Genomic DNA, 21,237 nt, shown 5'->3' on the forward strand with positions numbered 1-21,237 from the left:
TTCGAGCACGAGACAGCGCCACATATGCCTGCCCGCTTTCGAATACGCGTGCGAGTGAGATCTCCACACAGTCTAATGACATGCCCTGAACCAGAGAGGGTAAATAAATGAAATAAATATTAATTGCAATTATTCTAGAAACACATACATGTATCAAAGCAAGTAACATCCCCACAGATGGTTTAAACAAAGTAAAATTTGAAGTGATGTCAAATGAGCTACTGATTCGCCATCATCTGCTTCACTCTAATGCACACATTCAAGATCTGCTCGCTTCATTCTTGCAGTAGTTATTTCAGATTTTCAAGTTTTATTTTACATCTGCTTAATGAAGCACACCCATTTATTTACACTTGTAGGAAGCGAACTAAAGGAACACCTGCATAATTGTTTTCTCCCCATTTGCCAATTCTCGACATCCATAACTCCCTCTGGGTAGTGAAAGCGGGGCATGAGAATTGCAGTGCATAGAATGTCTGTCAAGTGTAATCTGTTCCAGTAACTGACTCCTCCGCCAACAAAAGATCACAGAGCTCAAAGTCATCTCTTATTTAATCTTTGTACAAAAGTCAAAAGCTTTAATGACAAAGCTGAAGAATTCCACCTCCCAAGAATCTGTGCCCAGGAGGCTTAGTGAAAGGGCTTTGAAGCCACAGATTGAAAACATCAGCTGTCAGAAATGTTTGTTTCAGACCTTGTGCACTTAATTGTGGAAAATATGGTATGTTAACCCTTGGAGAACTAAAAAGGGAATATAGTACCAAAACAAACTACGCAGAAATTTGAGAAACTGGTATGAGATTGATATTGTTTTGTCCACCAGGTCAGACAACTCTGGATTAGTTCTGAAGAAGAGTTATATTGGACTCGAAACATAACTGTATCTGCCTCTGCACAGAGAGTTTATCCAGCAATTTCTGTTTTTATTTGAGATCAGCTCCTTTTGTGTCTCAAAATTGCACCACATTTAACATGCATGTGACTATAAACTGGATGGAAGTACTACCTCATTGTTCTTGATGCTGCTGCTGTGGCTAAAAGGGAAGGAAATGTGACATTTTTAAAAAAGAATTGCATTTTTAAAATAGTTAATGTGGAAATTATTTGAACACAAAGGTCTCCTGGATGTTCACTTTAAGGAAGTTACACAACGAACAATACAGGTCAGTTGTCAAAAGTAATAAGACCAAGGGTTTGTTTATATTGGTTACAAACACTTTCAAGTCCATATTTTGCTTAACGCAAAATGGGGACGTGATTCATCAGTATTAGAAGAGAAAGATGTATTTGTATTTTCAAATTTGCACATTCAAATTAGTTTAGCTGAAATTATTTTACATCAAATGTTTCAGTTTGCGGCACTCTGGCCCTGGAGTCAGAAAATTATAGGTTCAAATCCCACTCTTGAGGAATGTGGCACTGTCAGGGGTACTAACCTTCATATGCAAAACAAAATTAGTGATCCAGTGGCAATATTCAAAAAAAAAATCAAGGATTTATTTCGGCTTTCTAGCTAATATTCCTCTTTCAACCAACACCACCTTTATACAAAATGTGACTGCATTTGTTTACATAACATGCCACCATGTTAAAGCAATTAATTATGAAGTGCTTGATGACATATTGGTGAGGGGCAGTATATAATTATAGTGTTGCAAGACATAACTGTAGTATCAGCTATCCGAAGAACAATTTTCTGGTGATAATGATTTGTCTGTACATTTATGTTTTACCTATGTTGATTCTGATTTGGTCATAACGGTAAATGTTTGGAAAGTAAAACTTATCCATCAAGTATTTTCATGGGGAAGTTTGATTCCTTCATTTATGATCTGCTCAGGAATACAGCAATACCTGACTCTTGTGAATGGAGATGGCCCAGGCTAACTTCAAAGGCAGCTGATGTCTCGTCAGGTAGGATCCACCTAAACCTTTAACCATCCAACGTTCTGGCTTTATCGTCGCCGTTACACCGCACAAAAATCTGACTTGGGGAAGGGCTAGGCAGATAAAAGAAACACTCATTAACTCATTGCTTATTTCTTGCTAAAGACATGTATAGCATCTAACCACTTTGTGAATGCTTCATATTATAGACAATGATCCAACAGAGTCAAAACCAATAATGCATGCAGAAATACTTATGCCCCCATCTGTGCAGAGGGTGACTGGGAGTCCGGGACATGAGGTCCAGAACAATACATTTACTGGATTAAGTATTAACTTTAGAAAGTCTTAAATATTTTCTGCAGGCTTCCCACCCCACAGCCCGTCAAAAGGACAGACTGGGTGCCTGTCTATTGAAAAAAACCAGGACCAGCTGGAGCTAGGGAGCAGAGAGGAAGGAGGGATCACAGTCAATGAGGTGTCTCAGCTCATGGAGCTGGAAGCAGGTAAGAATGTTTGGCTGGGTGGAAATATGGAAAAACATCCCTGCTCCTCTTCACCCACAGGCAGTGCTGTAAATGCAATCAATTCATGGACCTGGTCCTTTTGGCCTCCATTTAACTTGCTGAGTTTCTCTAAGGCCCAAGTTTAATTAGCTGCTCCCCATTCCATTTCAGTTAAATCAAGAAGTAGACAGACTGAAGTACTTTAAGGTGGTGTAATTTTTTAATATTAGCCCCCATTCAACCATTGTAAATTTACATTTTTAATTTCTCCCAGCAAACTCAAACATCTCATTCAGTGCCAAACATCATTCTACCCACTTCATCAGGCTCAACTATTGAAATCCATTCTTAGTTGGTAACCCACAATCTGCCCTCTAAACTGGAGGTCATTCAAAGCTATTGTTAAAAGTGTCTCAATTCACTGCACAACTCATTCACCTCTCATTCTTATGCTCACTGACATATGTTGGTTCTGATTTTCATTTTATTTTAAAATCTTCATCCTTGTTTTCAACTCACTCTGTGACCTCACTCCTCCCTATCTCTGCAACATCCTAGGGTTCTATAACTTTTTAAGATAGCTATGTCATCCCAATTCTGGCCTCTTGAGCATTCACAGTTTTAATTGCTCCACCACTGGGAGATGTACTTTCAGCTGCTTTGGTTCAAAGTTATGGAATTTCTTCTCCAAACCTCCCCATTTCTCTATCACACTTCACTCATTTAAAAATACACTTAAAACCTCTCACTTTAACCAAGTTTTGGTCACCTGACTGAATATCTCCTTTGTGGCTTGGTGTTGTACTTGATTTTATAACCTTCTGTGAAGTGCTTTGGGACATATTATAAATGTGTAGACATAATAGTTTTTGTCGCAATTGTAGTCACAATGTCCCAGATTTACTTTTATTTTCCCTACATTACTTGTGTTTCTTTATAACATTACTTTAACGCTGAAAAGTTAACTTTCCTCATCCCTTAAATAGCTGAAACAATGGCCAGAATTTTACAGATACTCATCAGTACCAAATGTGGGCCCCAAACCTTTTTGAGCAAACACTGCATCTGTAGAAAGGCTTTTACCCAATCAGGAAGCTGGCAGCATTACTGAGAGAAGTGGTCATGCTAAGGTCACGGTTAAAAGGAGAAGGTGTTTTAGATTGAGTTGTACTCAGAGGGATGAACAAAATTAAATACAAAGTGCTGGGACCAGTTGGGCAGGTCAGGTTGATCAGAGAGAAGTGAAGCAGGAACGACTGGAGTCTGGCAGGGCTGGGGGAGGAGGCAACATTTCTGCCAGGGGGTTTGTCCATCAGGCACACAGACTCCAGGGATAAAGGACTATGAACACAGGAAGCTGCTGGGGTTCCTCAAACAGCAGGGGGCCAACTGATGTCAGTAGGGAGGTAGAAAGGCTGTTGATGTGGGTACGTCCACCTTTTGATACACCGTGTGTTGACTGGAAGGTATTGAGCTTATCTTCCAATATGTCCCCTTACCATTTAACTTTTAACTTTGTTTCTTTATGAATTTGTACCTGGGTACCTTTGTACCTAAGATGCCACCGTGTGTGGAGACATTGTACACTGTTCATTGTACTCCTGTACTTGAGTACACGTGACAATAAAGGACTTAAATCATTTAAATTAAATCAATTATCAGTGAGTTGCCTATTAAGTGAGATTCTTGCTTGTTGATGACCTTATTAGCTGCACATCTCGTCTCATTAATATGTGCTACAACGATCAATCTGCATGGATAGTTCTCAACATGGAAATCGGAGTGGATAGCTGGTGACCTTCAGCTCACTGCTGGCAGTGAGGCAGCGTCTCGGAGCATGATTTATTTTCCCTCTAACATTTCCTGCCGCTACATAGACCTCAGAAGTCCGTGCATGGCAGCAGCTTTTGGAACTGGAGGGTGGTGTGTTTGGGTTCTCTGCACAGCTTACTGCTTCAGCATACAGGTTTTAGATACTTCCAGTAAGAATTTTCATCCACCTTTAAAAGGGTTACTTGGACTGGCATTGCATTAAACCAGACACCTCAACAATTTAAAATTTGTTCACAATGTTGTTAACCCAGCTTGGATTATCAATAATTATAGACACTTTTTGTGATATTCATTTATAAAGCTCATTGCTGGCTAATATATAACTGTATATTTGTCCTCAGATCAACCCTGTTTTAAATGGTCTGAATCTCACTTCACTTCTGCTTGTCCCCTCACCATAAAAATAACCGCAGTGCCTTATTATTCTGTTTTACTAGATTGGATTCTGTAAGAGTTAAAAAAAAAGATATTTTTTCCGTGACTCTTCCTGTTAAAATAATTAATCCCAATCATTCACTTTGATAGTTTGTACACAAGCACTTACGTATGTTTCCAGATTCAAAGCCAATGACAACTCCTCGAGCACCATTTACCATTCCCTTGTCTATGTCCAGATTTCTAGTCAGCATCACCTACAGAATAGAAGAAGCAGACTTGCAGCGTAGTTTGGAGAGTTGTGTCCCTATATATGAAATAACCTTTAGTTACAAGGTAATACAGGGTCTCTCTGTTTTTCCAGAACTTTCCTCTGGCTATCATTCAGTAACATAGTCATGGGGTGGCTCAGTGGTTAGCGCTGCTGCCTCAGTGCCAGGGACCTGGATTTGATTCCACCCTGGATGACTGTCTGTGTGGAGTTTGCACATTCTCCCCATGTCTGCGTGGGTTTCCTCCGGGTGCTCCGGTTTCCTCCCACATAGTCTAAGATGTGCAGGTTAGGTGGATTGGCCACGCTAAATTGCCCATAGTGTTCAGGGATGTGTAGGCTGGGTGAATTAGCCATGAGAAATACAGGGTTATGGGATGGGTTTGAGTGGGATGCTCTTCAGGATCAGTGTGAACTCGATGGACTGAATGGCCTGCTTCCACACTATAGGGATTCTATGATTCAAGCATTGTTTTGAGATCAGGATATTGAACTCATTGAAATAGATTATTGAGATCAAATAAAGATGAAACAAACAGGTACTGGATTTCCAAAAGGTGTCTAATACAGTGCTGCACAACAGAATTGTGGGGAATGTTATAGATCATAGAATAAACTGGAGAGCAGCAGCACGGTATCAAAAATAGCTGAGGGATAGGAAACAGAGAGCAATAATTTGTGGCTTTTTTGGGGATTTGAGGAAATAAGGGGTGGCAAGAATATTAGATCGGTCTGAATCTAATGCAAAAAAAATGTTTCGATATTAAGTACTAACCTGTGCCCCTTTCTTCAGCTGCAGTGTCTGACCTGCAGGACATTGGGCATTTAATGTTTGTACAAACATGGGATCGCTGTCAATAGCTTGATATGTATGCAATTCCCCTGTAAACATAATAAGAACGATTAGGTAAGCACCACATAGAACTCAGTTGCCCATCACTTCCCCTGCAGCAGAAGGGTAACAGAACGATGTTAAATGAACTTAAAGTATTACATTTATCATAATCAAAGATTACTTTATTATGACTCATCCAAATGATAAATTAGAACTTAAAGGAAATGGAGTACAGCCAAGTTGTAGCACAGAGTCCTATGACACATGTATAGCAGTGATTTCTCCACACAATGAGTTTCTGAGTTTTCAGATAGCTGAACAAAGGCCAAGAGAATCAAAGGGCTTTTGGTAATACTGAATTTGGAGCTAAATTACAATGGCTTGGGTACAATTTAAATTCAGGTATTCAATGCTGCCTTATTCCAAAGCATTTCTCTTACAAAGCTTCCTTCACTTGCTTTCTCCACCCCCACCCTCAATCTCAAACCCCCCAAAAACATGACCTAGTTTTTCTGGAGAACTTTTTAGCCTGAATAATATCAAATTTTTCAATATATTTTTCTCAACACAAAAGGAATATGTTTTCACAACTGCAGCTTCATTTGGCTATCAGCGATCCTTGTATTAACTCCATATACCCTGGAATTGTTTCATACTCAAAGATTCTCTCATTTTCTGCACTAAATGCATTGTGAAGAATCAGGCAACAAGGGGAGAAATTGCAGAGCTAAGGTTTCTCAAACTACCCCAACTTAAAATGGCAGCCTTGTCATCATAAAATCAAAAGCATAGATTAGAAAAGAACTGAACTGTGCAGTTGGAAAGACACTAGATTATCACCTCTAGAACCGACATTCTATTACAGCATAGATTGAAGGCTGAAGTCTTTCCAGTCAACTGCCTACAAGAATCCCAAAGTTTGGGCAGACTGAATTCAGTTTATTTTTAATTTTTAAAAAAAACACATTTTACTATTTATTGTCAATTTATGTACAGAAGTGCTTTAAATCCTTGATGGATACAGCCTCACACAGCCACAAAGGGGCAGCTGGGTGACTCAGCCATTAGCACTACTGCCTCAGTGCCAGAGAACCGGGTTCAATTCCACCCTTGGGCGGCTGTCTGTGGAGTTTGCACATTCTCCCTCTGTCTGCATGAGTTTCCTCCAGGTGCTCCAGTTTCCTCCCACAGTCCAAAGATGTGCAGGTTAGGTAGACTGGCCATGCTAAATTGCCCACAGTGATCAGGGATGTGCAGGTTAGCCATGGGAAATGTAGCGTTACAGGGATAGGGTGGGATACTCCTGCCTTTCTAGGCAGGTTACTACTGATTTCAGCACACACCCTGCTACTGTTTCCTTGAACATGGGTCACTTTACCATAAATGATGAGAGTCTTGTTTGGTTCACCACCAGGAGTCACCAATGTTATTCCTTTCTTTGTAGATTTAGGCACAGTATTTCCAAAATATTTTATAATGACAATAAACACTTTCAATCTTTAGGACAGCAGTGTGCTGTCTTCATTGTCAAAAGTCTCATTTATACACTGTAAATACAATTTTGTATCACAGACTTCCAGGCATAGCAAGAGTGCTGAGGTGAAGCAGATAACAAGCGGATTGATACGAAGACTAATACTTCAGTCATTTAATATCTCCAGTCATCTATCCTATTAAAGACCTTCCCTGCTCAAAATCCATTACATCTCTTTTATCCAGTTCTGGGGAAAGGTCACCAACCTGAAATATTAACTGTTTCTATTACTACAGATGCTGCCTGACCTGCTGAATGTTTTCACATTTTCAGTTTTTATTGTACAGTAAATTTCAACCTCTCTTTGTGCTTAACACGGTTACTGAGTACACATCACTAATGTTCTACATTGGCTTCCTTCCAGCAAAGCTTGTTCATCCTGGTGCTCAAATCCTACTGTGGTCTTACCCTAACCCTGTGACCTGCTCCAGCCTACCACCGTCTGTAACATCTGTATTACAACAGTTTTGGCACACCCCGATTTTAACACTTGCATCATCAATGGCCATAGCTTCAGTTGCTTCACTCTTACGCTTATGAATTTGCTGCTTAAGTATCTCTACCTCTCTGCCTCCTGCTTCTCGTCTTATGCCCACATTTAAATCTCTCTGAACAAGCTTTTGGTCATCTGTCCTAATGTCTCGTTAAGGGGATCGGTGACATATTTTGTTTGCTAATGCTCCTGTAAAACATTTTGCTATGTGTGATCATTCAACTCTGCCTACATATGCTGCCTCCACCTTGATAACGTCTGAAAATTATTTGATTGGACTCATCACATCCCTCTTACTCTTTGACATAGTTTCCTGCACTCTCTCAAAATGTTAAACTTTAAAATGAAAACAAATGTCCATGCAGTCTGCCCTAACTCAACTCCTAATAGTCGTCATGTTTCAGGACATAGTAGCATTTCAAAGGACCATTTTCACAACTATAGAATAGTGAATAATGTGTACAGATGTAAGAGGATAGAAGTTAAAAAAAAGTAAAAAAGGTGCTGACAAATGACTATAAAAGGCTTTGCTCAAGATGAGTGAAAAAAGTCAGGACTGCAAAATATTTCTACTCCCGTACTCCACCCCCATTTAATATTATCATTAGAACCACCAGAAGACTTTTGATGCAGCCTTTTTAAAGAAGAACTTCTAAAAAAATTCTGAAGTTTAATAAAAGCAAAGTAATGCAGATGTTGGAGATCAGAAATAAAAAAAACAAAGCACTGGAGAAACTGGCAGCATCTGTGGAGAGAGAAACAGAATGTATACTTTGAGTCCAATTTTTCCTCAGAATTTCTCTGTTTTTATTAAAGTTCTAGAATGATGACCTCCTCAATGAGTGCCTTAACCAGGTTAACTATGCATTATAATAGCAAGAAATTATAGTTCCATAATGTATATTCTGCTAATATTACAGCTCCAAACAGGTGTTCAACCAGTTTAACTGGTCATTTACATTTAACTGTCATAGTAAATGTGTCCCACATGGTACTGTAGGTTAACAAAATCTCCTTTCACCTATCGGAGCTGCATTCAATGCAGAGAGGCAATGGCCTAGTGGTATTATTGCTGGACTGTTAATCCAGAGACCCAGGTAGTGTTCAGGGGATGTGGATTTGAATCCCACCATGGCAGATAATGGAATTTGAATTCAATAAATATCTGGAATTACGAGTCGAATGGTGACCATGAAGTGTTATTGGTTGACTCATTACTACCCTCTGGGCAATAAGTGCTGGCCAGCTAGTGATGCCCTCATCCTGTGAATAAAGAAAGAATTTCAAGTCCTTAATAACTAAATTGGTTGAGTTGGATTCAATATAATTCCTACTGAAAATGGGTCTATGATAGAAAGCTCCCATGATTTTACACTAAATTTGTTATTCTTACAAAAGAGGCCTTGTTAATAAAGTGATGGAGATTAAAACTTTACTCTGCATTTAACTTACGTTACACCAGCACTGTGCTGGTACTGCTTGATACTGATAGTTAAAATATTTTACATCTTAGCATTGAGATTCCTCACTTGGCTTGAAGAAAAACAAAATAAAGCTGATGTAAGTAGCTGAATTTCACCATAAGGACGTACAAACAAGGAATAACAGTAGGCCACTCAGCCCTTTGAACCTGCTCCACCACTCAATAAGATCATGGCTGATCTGATTTTAACCTCAACTCGACAATTCTGCTCATCCCTGACAATCTTTTATCACTTTGATAATCAAGAATCCATCGACCTCGACCTTAAAAATATTTAAAGATTCTGCATCCACCGCCTTTTGAGAAAGGGAATTCCAAACACTCATAATCCTCTGAGGAGATCCACTTATTCCAGCTTTCAAATGGATTACCATCTTTCCACAAATACAGTGACCAGTATTGCATACAGTAGTCCAGATGCAGTCTCACAGATTTCCTGTATCACTGAAGCATAGCCACCTGACACATGCACTCAGTTCCCCTTGCATTTAAATATTATATTAGCTTTCCTGATTACTTGCTGTACCTACATACAGATCATCTGTGATTCATTCGGACACAGCTCTCTTTGCATCTCAGAACTCTACCATCTCCCACTGCTTAGCTAATATGTTTCTTCTTTATCCTTTCTGCTAAAGTGGACAATTTCACACTTTCCCACTTCAGGTGATCATCGTCACCTGGCAGTAAGATTTTATTGCCCGTTGGATCAGATTTATGCTATAACTATTTTAATCTGACCACAGTTACTAATAGTCAGTTGTCATATTAAGTTCAGTCTCTCCACTGCCACAACCGCTTGTCCACTCAGCAACAAGCAGCTACATCATTCGAATATCTAAGCATTTCCTCTTGTTTGCACTGTACGAGGTACACTGAACACAACTATAAAACAGATCAGGGCCTACCACAGCTGACTGAGTCATTCAACATGACTCAAATACAAACTGGATTGTCCATTATTATAACACCATTCTACCCAATGAGATCTCCAAGCTGTATTACGTTTCTAATTTCTTCCAGTCCTGATGACGTTCACAGGTTTGAAACATTAACTCTGTTTCTCTCCCAGTTACTGCCATAACCTGCTGTATATTTGTTAGCATTTTATCTATTATTTTGGATTTCCAACATCCACAGTCTTCGATTTTCACTTCGTCGTAAAAGTTTGATTACTAAACGGCTGTTGTAGAATTAGAAATAATGCTGAAATGTTAAAAACATGATAAATCAGATAACCTGGTTAGAAATAGACCCATGTGGAATTTGCAATAAAGCAAATGCTGACTAAGTCAGTCAGCAGTACAACACAGACTTTAGCTTGATTAGTCTCAGAACCCAACACAATCTCTGTCCATTACCTGGTAATTGCTGGAGCCTGTGCTTATTAGTTAATTCCACATCATCCTTGTGTGTGCAAAGCTGTGTTGCTAAGATTCCATCCCGGTCAATTTTTTGGTTGGCTGTGTTGATCAACTGGACAGCAACTTCTTCTGGACATCTAATTTCAGGGGATTTTTTTTTTTTTTAAAAACAAAGAACAGCCATAAGTCATTTCTGAATACCGAATGATAGAATAGTTAGATGTCTGTCACTGATGCTGCTTCCAGAGCAATGTTCACTAGTAGCCGATGTAGCAACCTTTAAGTTCCCACACTATTGGTCCCTTTAAATTGTCTGGCGTGCGAGATTGTACAAAATAAAATTAAGAAAAGGCATAACTAATAAAATTGGATAGGCATAACAAATAAAAGTTCCAGGAACTACTGAGCCAGAACTACATAAGAAATGGTGAAGCTCATATAGGCCAAATTATGCAGCAAATTATCACTAAGCTAATCAATGAATCATTGATTGCTACAGCACAAATACTGGCCACTTTGCTCATCAAGTCCACACCATGCCTTTTCTATATATAAAAACGTTGATGTAGATTGTTCCTCACATTTAATACACTGCGGAGTAAGGCTCCATGGACAGAATGAGATAATGTCAATAGTGGCAATAGCGAATTGGTGATCATTTTAAGGAGAATTAAGTATTGAATGGAAAACAGTGAAAAATTTGCTACTGTTCTTTGAAAAATGCCATGGAATCCAAGGCCTTGAAAATATGTCTTATTTAAAAGTTACCTTTATTCCTGTGTGCTAATGTGCTCACATCTTTGGAATAGATCTTGAATCCACAAAATTTTGACTGTGAGGAGAGAGAGTGCTACCCTCTGAGCCAAGGCTGATACTCATCATTAGAGAGACTTACGTACAATATTTCCTACTAAACTGCTCTCAAATGAAAAATACGGGAATAACATCGTCACTTGTGGGTTACAACAGATGGGATGGGAGAATGGGAAAAAGAAAATCAGTGAAGGAACCTCCAACAAAATTGCAAATATTGAAATCACTAAAATTTTATTGGATACTTAAGTACCAACATAAAATAAAATTTAGAAATGGTAGAAAGCTATCAGGCCCAATTGTATTTACAGAAGCCCTCAACCTCTTTCTTTTCTCCATCTCTTCAGAAGCACATTAAGTTTGTTAACATGGTCTGCCTCAGTAGTTATATCCGTTCTGCTTTGGATATAATTTCTTTTGTTAAGTATAGCAAGCTTCATCCATCTGGGGTTTAAAAACGGCTCGTACAAAATCATTTTATGCAAGACACTCGATGCCCTAAATGCTATGTACTGTAATACTTACCTCCCAAGACGAATAGACTGCAATATTGCAATGAACTTTTTATCAGTTTGTCTTCGGACCTCCGTTAGTTCCATATTTACCTGGATACATTTCTGCCAACTCTTAGCCTTAAATAAAATAAAATTGCATTGACATTACTAAACAATTGAGCAAAAGCTCCTAAAATCCAATGAAACAGAACACAGCATCACTTCCTGTAGGTTGTTCCCCACTAATGAAACAAAAACACAGCAGTGAGCACAATTATGTATTCTCAGTTTATGTTTTCTTCCTTTTTGCACATTTCCTGCCTTTCATGTTATATCTTCCACCATTTTCCTCTGTCTGGTCTCTTAATAAAATGGAGGATGATGAAAGATTTGATAATTTGCAGCTCTAAACACAGCCTGTGAATTATGTTACAATTTCATCCAGGTTTTTTAATATCTTGTCGTGTCTGGGGAGAGTGGATACAGACAAACTGTTCCATTGCAGAAGACTAAACAAACAAACAAACAAACAAACAAGAGGAATGCTAATTTACAGTGATTAGTATAAGAACCAAAGAGGGGGTGATCTTGGGTAGCAATAATGGGCAGGGATATGGGGAAAAGGCAGGAGATTGGCACTAGGTCATAGTACCAGTGCAGACATGATGGATCAAATGGCCTCCCTTTGTGCCATAACAATTCTGAAAATTAGGAAAAACTTTTCAAACACAGTGAATGGTTAGGATCTGAAAGGCATTGCCGGAAATGAAGATGCACTGTCAAATATGGTTTTCAAATCAAAATTGGATGCATATCTGAAGAGACAGAATTTGCAGGTTAGGGAGGAAATGCAGGGAACTGGGATGAGCTAAATTCCTCTTAGAAGAGCTGGTACAGATACAACAGGCTGAATGCCTTGTTCAGTGTTGATATAATTCTTGACTCTCTTAACCAGGACTCTAGTTAAAAAAAGTTCCCAAATCTAATCAGATCAGGTAAGTTCCTATGCTGTACAACCTGGGAGATCATGTGATACACTGGTAGCACCCCACATCTGAACTAGAAGCTTTAGGTTTCAGTGCCAACTCTAGACCTAAAGGCCAAGCAAGATATTATTATAATGCAACCAAGCAGGTTGATTCTGAACCTGCAAGTCCCTCCAACATGCACTGATGGTGACGGAAGCCATTCGATCCATCATGTCTGCATCGATTCTGTGACCTAGTGCCAATCTCCTACCTTTCCCACTGATGGTGGGTGATAAGAGTGGGAGAGGTCCTTTACCAAGCATGTGATGCAAAGGAAGTCAAAGCCTTTACTGTCACTATTCATAGCTATAGAAAAAATATACCAATTAGCAACAAAAGGAGGCTAATTGATCCCTCAGGCCTATACTGCTATCTGATTAGAGTACGGCTCAACTCTATGTATCTGTTTACCCTGATACCTTTTGATTCCCCTGCTATTCAGGAATCTAATTCAACTTTAAAAATATTTAACGAACATGCTCCCCTGCTGTTTGAGGAAGTGAATTCCACAGACTAACAACCCTCAAATAAAAGGAAGTTCTCTTCATTTAAATAGGAGACCCCTTATTTTTACAACAGTATTTCCTAATTCTCATTCATAACTAGGAATATCCTCATAGCATTCACCCTGTCAAGTCTACTCAAGATCTTGTATTTTTCAAGAGACCATGTCTTATTCCTCTAAACCCCAACAGTTGCGGGCCCAACCTGTCCTCACAAGATAACCCCTTCATTCCAGGAATGTAACAACATGCATGTAAACAGTGCAAATTGCTACAGCACCTTAAGACTGCCTAAGAGATCTCTAACATCAACATCACAATCTATAACTTTCCCACACTAGTTGGTTTACTTCTCCCTCACATGGCTACTGAAACTTCAAAACACAAAACACATTCAATTTGCAACAAAAATCTTCTAAACACTATCAGCTATTCCTTTTAAGAACAGATGTCACATCAGCTGTAGATGCCAAAATCACCAACGATTTTAACAGTTTACATGCTGAAAAACAGTTACAGCTGTAATTCTCAATGCCGTATGTAAGATCACTTTACATTACATGTTTACAAGTTTGTAGGGCAAGAGCTTTGCAAGGAAACTCAATCAAGCTCTTGCAGCTTTAGTCTGTTGTGTCAGAAGCAGGCATCTGATAATTGTCCAAACCTAATTATTTTCATTGTGCTGAGCATCACTTGGGAAAATAGTTTTTTTTTTCCGCAAAAAAATTTGTTATAATGAAAGGCTTTATGTTTGTCAACTTGTTACCTGGAAGCAAAATTTGTATTTTTCTTTGTTTCGGGACACAGGAGGAAGTTGTAGAAAATCTCCACAAACTATCAGCTGGATTCCACCAAATGGCTCATCACATTTACGAACAATCCTGCAATGGTGAAACGGAACACTGAATCAGCTCACAATACTCAATGATCACAAAGGAGTAGGAGAGACACCCATAAACCCCAAATAGATTGTTCATCGTTTTACATTGAGAATTTTGAGAGCCTCATTTCATAGTGTTGTATATTTGTTAAAATGGTCAACAAACTCATTGCCAGTGTTTCTGAAGTCAATATCATATATATAAGCCATGTTCTGCATTGCTGTTGTCTACAAATAAGGAAATTGTAGCTGCCAGCAAGTTCCCTCTGGGAGAGAGTACCTTCCGCAGATTCAAATAGAAGCCAGTAATGAGGTCAGTAGTAACAAGCACTCTCTGAAAATTAAAATGGTGCAAACTCATTATAACCACATCATTTCAGTTCACTACATCAATAACTGCCACCTTTAATGTAGAAAAAGTCCCATTACATTTCATAGAGGGAAAAAACCTGACAGCGAGTCAAAGAGCAAAAATAATATACAGCATCAGAAAGTTTAGTGAAAATGATAGGGTTTGAATAACAGCATTTAAATGAGTATAGCTATGTGGGAAGAAGAGGAGAGGAATTTTCAGAGCATGTAGCCGAGCTGACAACGCACAGCCACCAACTGCAAAAGGGAGGAAGGGACACACAACAGGAATAGAAAGTTCAAGGATGGGAAAAAACAAATGAATGGATGAAAATTTTAACTTGACTCCCAGTCTTTCAGTGTATGTCATGTTGACAAGGACAAAAAAAATGATAGGTGAGGTGGTCCTGGGTTAAGGAAATGGCTTAAAGGCAGAAGTTTGCAGAGTACAGAGAATGAGAGACCAACTGGAAGATCAATTGAATAACCAAGACTGAAGGCAGAAAAAGGCATTGACTGGAGTTCAACAACAGATAGGCCATGGCAAGGGTGGGAAGCAGCCTTAGTGATATGGAGTATATGAGATCAAATCAGGATTGAACAGAACACCAAGGTTATGAAAAATCCAATTCAGTCAAGACAGATAATTGAAGTAAAAGCAAGGATACAGAGATTGTGACAAGAGCAGAAGACAATGGCTTCAGAGTTCCCAATTGTGGTTTGTCTAAGTTAAGCAGCCTGACAGTACAGAGGCAGTGAAGACATGGAGGGAGATATGGTGGAGTAAAGCTGGATATTATTAGTGTTTACATGGAAGTGAACACCATGTCTTTGGATGTGCCAAAGTAGACCACTTTAGGATGTTCTTCTAAGTGATACATTAACAGAAAGCAAACTGGGAAACCATAAGCATTTTCAGCTTGTTAACAATGTTATACTTCTCAAAAACTTTCAACAGTGTTATACTTTCAGAACCCACTACAGCATCAACAGATTCATGTGTACAGGGTTATCAGAAAAAGAAACATATTTAGAGAACGGCACTTGGATACAAATTGCACATTTATCACTGCATGCATCCTATTAAATATCAGAAAAGGAGCAAAAAGTACAATTTGGAACATTACTAGCCGAGGTCCAATGGACATATAAATGAGATCTCTTGTGCTATTGTGAACAATGAGGGAGGTAGTCACATTCCACAGTGAGGGATCTCTAATACAACTGTGAACAGCATGTTGTCTCAGCTGGTGCAGCAATAGTACTGTAATATATGATTGCATTAAAAGACATGTTTGAAAGAAGTTTTTTTAAGGTTGGAAAAAGAATAAACTAGGTTATAGAGTGGTCTTGCAGCTCATGTGACATACCTGGCCACTGCTTCAAGTTTGTCAAAGAATTCTCCTTCTACCATGGAGATTTCATCTATGATAAGATGTCTGCAGTTTTGCCAGTGTCTTATAATCCCAGATCTCTGAGCCAGCTCTACACATTGTTGTAAGGGAGCTTTTCCTGAACCAATTCCTGATGACAAAATAAATATAAAATTTGTCACACATTTTAGGGAGATAATAAATCTACATCTATTCACTCTGGTCCTTTCACTATGTAAAAACATGTCTTAAGGCATTCATTCATTTATGGCAATATTTTAATCATTTGCAACTTGCAATTATATCTTGTAGATAATATTTGGCAGGATAGTAACAGTCAGAAGTTAAAACAGAAAATGCTGCAAATATTCAGCAGATCAGGCCAAATCTCTACAGAAAGCCTGAAGCCACCTGATACCAGGTTACACTTCCGACCTTGTCCACCCCAGTCCAACACTGGCACCTCCACCTCCAGATTTGACAGTGAAGAAATTCCCTTTGATTTTCTTTTCCTGGGCCAGTTACAATGAAGTGTTTCACATCATAAGCTCAGAATAATTCACCTCTTTATGACCTAGGATACAAGTATGCTTATTTGATGGACCAGTAAAATGTCATAATGAGCTAAAAATGGGAAGCGTTAGTTAGTTTTGCTGTTCTTCCATTAAAAGTAAAAGTTAAATGTATTCTTAACCTGCTCCTCAAGAGCTCACCTCCATAAAAATGGATAGCTCAAAGCATTACTTGTAATAAATAATGAATACAAAATCAAACATTTTTACCAGCTGGACCCACAGACCAGAAAATCAGAGCTGTGAACGATATTCTCTACTCAAACAGTGTCACTGATAAATTGGTTTAATAACACAGTAATTTCTACAACTTTGCAAAGGGCCAAGATACATAGATGAACAAATAGAAGCAGGTTGAACACAGTGTCAATTTGTGCCATTTGTTGTGTGCACATTTAATTCAGTTTTCTTAATCAGCCATGACCTAAATTATGCCTTACTGATTTTTTTTTTTTAAAAAGGTATGTTCCTTTTATCGTCTCTGTAATCCTTTATTTTCCTCAGACAGTCTTGATGTACTTTGTCTAAACATTTCTGGAGTGGAATGGGGTGGTTAACAATGTGGACAATAATAATCGATACCCAGGGCATTGATTATATTAAGTTGGGGAATGCCATAAACATTGCACTTCACTTTTAAATTCTATGCTGAGTTTCAAATCATTATGACAAAACCAACGCTTTCTTTCAAGAGAGATGTGGGTAAACATCTGAGGCAATGAAAAAAGAACAGCATATGTGATGGAATGTTTTAACACAGGCCAGTGCAGATTTGATGGGGTGAATAGTTTCATCTATATTCTGAATCTCTGGAGTTCAATATAACTCTATGTAGTAGCTGGTCACTTGAAAATAGTTCAATAGCAGTTTATCATTGGGTTCATGGGATTAATAGATATTAGCTCATTGTGAGGTATAGTTATGTTTCCCACTCTACGATGTGAATTTATTTGTAAAGTGTAGTTTGATTTGGACTCTCTTGGGGGCAGTTATAGAGTCATATAGCATGGAAGCAAACTCTTCAGTCCAACTCGCCCGTGCCAAGCACAGATCCCAATCGCACAGAGTCCCATTTGCCAGTATTTGGCCCATATCCCTCTAAACCTTTCCTATTCATGTACCCATCCCCAGACGCTTTTCAAATGTTATAACTGTACTCACCTCCACCACTTCCTCAGGCAGCTCGTTCCATACATGCACCAGACTTATGTGAAAGTTACCCCTCTCACTTCAAACCTATGCCCTCTAGTTTTAGACTCCCCACCCTACCACCTCTTCTCAGTCCTAGCATTGGGCAGCTTACTATCGAGAATTATACTATGGCGTACAACTGACCTGCAAATGCATGGAGAGTCGTTCCTCCAATGTGACAGGCAGCCACTCCAGTACTCGCTGTGGCATAGGTGCTTTTTGGTGGTAATGCTCCCACAATTCTCTTCAGTAAAAAAGATTTCCCAGTTCCTTGAATTAAAGTCAGAAAGAGAGTGAGTGGTTGGGAATGTATACATTTGTACGCAGAGTACAAGAAAAGAAATCAGTGTCAATAAGAGGTCATTGCTTTGAAATGGAGTACAGCTCTACACCTAACAATATCCAGTAGGTTCAGTTACAAAAATTGCCCTGGTTGAGTTTTCTGCTCCTTGTGTTAGCCTTGCCCTTGAATAAACAACACATGCCCATTTAACGCTACATAATGCTTACACATGGAATAGCGAAATACTGATTTACCTACAGTTAGTTTTGCTGAAATTCATCAAAAGCTTGCAGAAGCAGAAACAAAATATTGTAATCCACCATATTTTACATTTAATATAGACATCCTTTAACAAAACTAATGAAGAATAAAGCTTCTCTGACCTGGTATAAAATATAGGAGGAAAAACTGGGATGAAAAAGAGGGGAAAAAGAGCTTCCAAAGTTTTTCATGAATCATAAATTATGCTCAATCCACAAGAAGACAGTAGGGATTGGCTATGCTGGATTGTTGCCATTTCCAGGATGTTCCAATCTGCCTCTGTTTGCCCCTTACATGGACTGATCAGAGATCCAAGCAAACATTCTGGTTTGTCATTCTACAATACGTTGAATCACCTAACACCTAATATTTTATAAATTGAGCTTCAGGCCATTGTATTTTTCATATAGGAAATGTCTCTACAATCTGCCTCCTTAAGCTTAATGAATGTCATCAATTTACCAGCACTTCCAGTGAAGAAGATATTCTTTCCTTTCAGGATCGTGCTAAGGATGTGTGACTGTTCCTTTGTCAGCTTCCGTCCACTTGGCATCGACAAGATGGGCTTTTTGGCAGACTTTAGCTCAGTGTCCTGCCGGAGAGCAATACACAAACATCAAAACAAAAGTCTTTTTTAAAATATCCCAAATTCACTCTCACCCCTCCACTTTCCTTGTCATTCACTTCACTTTACTGCGGGATCATCCACTGGAAGAATTTAGTGGGTTATTTTTTAAATAGGAATGCAATGGATTTGAGCAGGGGGGAGGCGAAAGCAATAAATGAAAAATCTGAATCTTGACGTCAACCACCTGCAATCCACCCTCATTTGACTTGAACTGAGGCCAGAAGATGGGTGACCAACCCAATCCATTCCCATTTCACTTCAGACCCCAACTGCTAATAAGGAAATAAGCATCCCAATCCGAGTCAAAGTCAAATCCAGAATCCAAAGATTATCAGATAGGATAGTATTTATCAACCTCGCACAAGAACAAAAACAAAGTTTTTTTAACCTCAATTATGGATTTCATTTTAGAATCCCTACAGTGTGGAAGCAGGCCAATCAGTCCATTGAGTCCACACTGACCGTCCAAAGAGCAGCCCACCCAGACCCATTCCTGCTACCCTATCCCTGCGTTCCCCATGTCTAATGCACCTAGCCTGCACAACCCTGGACAGTCCACCTAAATTCACACCTTTGGATTCATAGAATAGAATCCCAACAGTGTGGAAACAGGCCCTTCGGCCCAACAAGTCCACACCGACCCTTGGAGCATCCCACCCAGACCCATCCCCGTATAACCCACCTAACCTTCACATCCCTGAACACAATGGGCAATTTAGCATGGCCAATCCACCTAACCTGCATATCTTTGGATTGTGGGAGGAAACCAGAGCACCTGGAGGAAATCCACACAGACACAGGGAGAATGTGCAAACTCCACACAGACAGTCGCCCGAGGGTGGAATTGAACCTGGGTGCTAACCGCTGAGCCACCATGCCACCCATTTCTTTTCTAAGCAAGGGCTGCTAAGGCTTCTTGCCATGTATACACAGGATTATGCAATAAATACTGCAGTCAAACATTATAAAGCCATTCATACAGAGTTCCTTAGCCAAGAATTAAGAAAGAAAGATGCTTGCAGGTCCCTGTCAATACTGCCTGATTCACAGTTGTCAGGAAACCAGATGTATAAGGCAAATAGGGAAGACTCTCCCATGAGATTTTCCTTACTGGTTGATGCCTTTCTTGACCTTTATGCCAGTCCTTCTGGAATTACACCAGAAATATGTAGTCCATATAAAAGTAAAAACAAAACTGTAAATACTGGAAATCCGAAATAAAAACAGAAAGTGCTAGAGAAACTCACCAGGTCTGCTGGCACCAGAGTAGAGAGAGTTAAGTGTAGAGTTCAATAGGACCTCATCAGAGGTAGTTCATAATTCTGGTTCATCAAACCTACCTTGCCACATCATTATGGAAAGCAACCACATTCTTGTTTTCCTGTTGGCATTCTGGTATGCCGCCTAGCACAGAGACCAACATTAAATAAAACAGCTGGGGAACAGATTACATACCGGACGGTTTTCCGATGAGATGCTCCGGGGTCGCTTTGTGTGCCTGCTTGGCCCCATGTTGTTTATTCGATCCTTCAGCCCCTTGGTTGAAATTGGTGTTCGCACAGTTCCATGCGATTCAAGCCCGTTAGCCCTTTTCACGTCCTGTACTTGCACAGGGCTGATTGTATCAAATGTCCGGGGGAGTGTGGATCGCAGCCGGGCTCGCTCACTGACTGGTTTGCTGGCCTTCTTATCTGCTGCGTATTTGATGGAAAGAGTTTTAAAGAACACTTTTAGCTTATCTGGTGGACAGTTCGAAACTAGGATCTGAATATTATCTGGAATCAGTTTGATGGAACTCTTCCCATCCCGAATAAACTGTGTGAAAAGTTGGATTTCACGCAGGATAAAGCTTTGCGACAGCTTGCCGTCGTGCACCCGAACAAGGATATCACGGAATTCATTGCGTCCGAGGGTGATAATGGCATTGCGAACAGTTTTGCGCTTGGTCGCCTGGCTAGCAGTGTTGAGGTATTCAATTGTAACACTGCACTGAACCTCAGCACCTGAAGAGGCAGACAGCATTCTTCTCCTGCAAGAGAAAACAAGTGGCGTAAAATTTTAAAGTATGACTAGTTACAAGATGTATTATTGTATCACGTGGTGGCAGCCTAAAGGATTCCTAACTAAATGTTATATAATGGAGAAAATGGCAAAGTTGCACCAAAAAAATTGCAGACTGGTTTCTATTCTACTGGACGCTTGGCACTAACTGCATTCAACAGGGAGTTAGATAGAAGAAGAGATAGTAGGAACTGCAGATGCTCAGAATCCGAGACAAC

At 39.4% G+C, this 21,237-nt stretch overlaps 1 protein-coding gene across 3 annotated transcripts in view; it reads right to left on the minus strand.

Moving 5' to 3' along the window:
• pif1 (PIF1 5'-to-3' DNA helicase homolog (S. cerevisiae)) overlaps positions 1 to 21,237 on the minus strand; it is a 33,749-nt gene that overhangs the window by 7,224 nt on the left and 5,288 nt on the right. For all 3 annotated transcript variants that reach the window (XM_048602183.1, XM_020519488.2, XM_048602184.1), the window contains exons 2-12: positions 20,414 to 20,987; positions 18,793 to 18,922; positions 17,931 to 18,056; positions 16,021 to 16,174; positions 14,186 to 14,300; positions 11,920 to 12,026; positions 10,579 to 10,718; positions 5,648 to 5,754; positions 4,771 to 4,858; positions 1,855 to 2,000; positions 1 to 85 (exon numbers count right to left, since the gene is read on the minus strand). In XM_048602183.1, the coding sequence (XP_048458140.1) occupies positions 1 to 85; positions 1,855 to 2,000; positions 4,771 to 4,858; positions 5,648 to 5,754; positions 10,579 to 10,718; positions 11,920 to 12,026; positions 14,186 to 14,300; positions 16,021 to 16,174; positions 17,931 to 18,056; positions 18,793 to 18,922; positions 20,414 to 20,980 (1,765 nt within the window). In that variant the 5' untranslated portion in view covers positions 20,981 to 20,987. The remainder of the gene's footprint in view (positions 86 to 1,854; positions 2,001 to 4,770; positions 4,859 to 5,647; positions 5,755 to 10,578; positions 10,719 to 11,919; positions 12,027 to 14,185; positions 14,301 to 16,020; positions 16,175 to 17,930; positions 18,057 to 18,792; positions 18,923 to 20,413; positions 20,988 to 21,237) is intronic.

Source organism: Rhincodon typus, chromosome 10, assembly GCF_021869965.1.
Source record: "Rhincodon typus isolate 14 chromosome 10, sRhiTyp1.1, whole genome shotgun sequence".
Lineage (NCBI taxonomy): Eukaryota > Metazoa > Chordata > Chondrichthyes > Orectolobiformes > Rhincodontidae > Rhincodon > Rhincodon typus.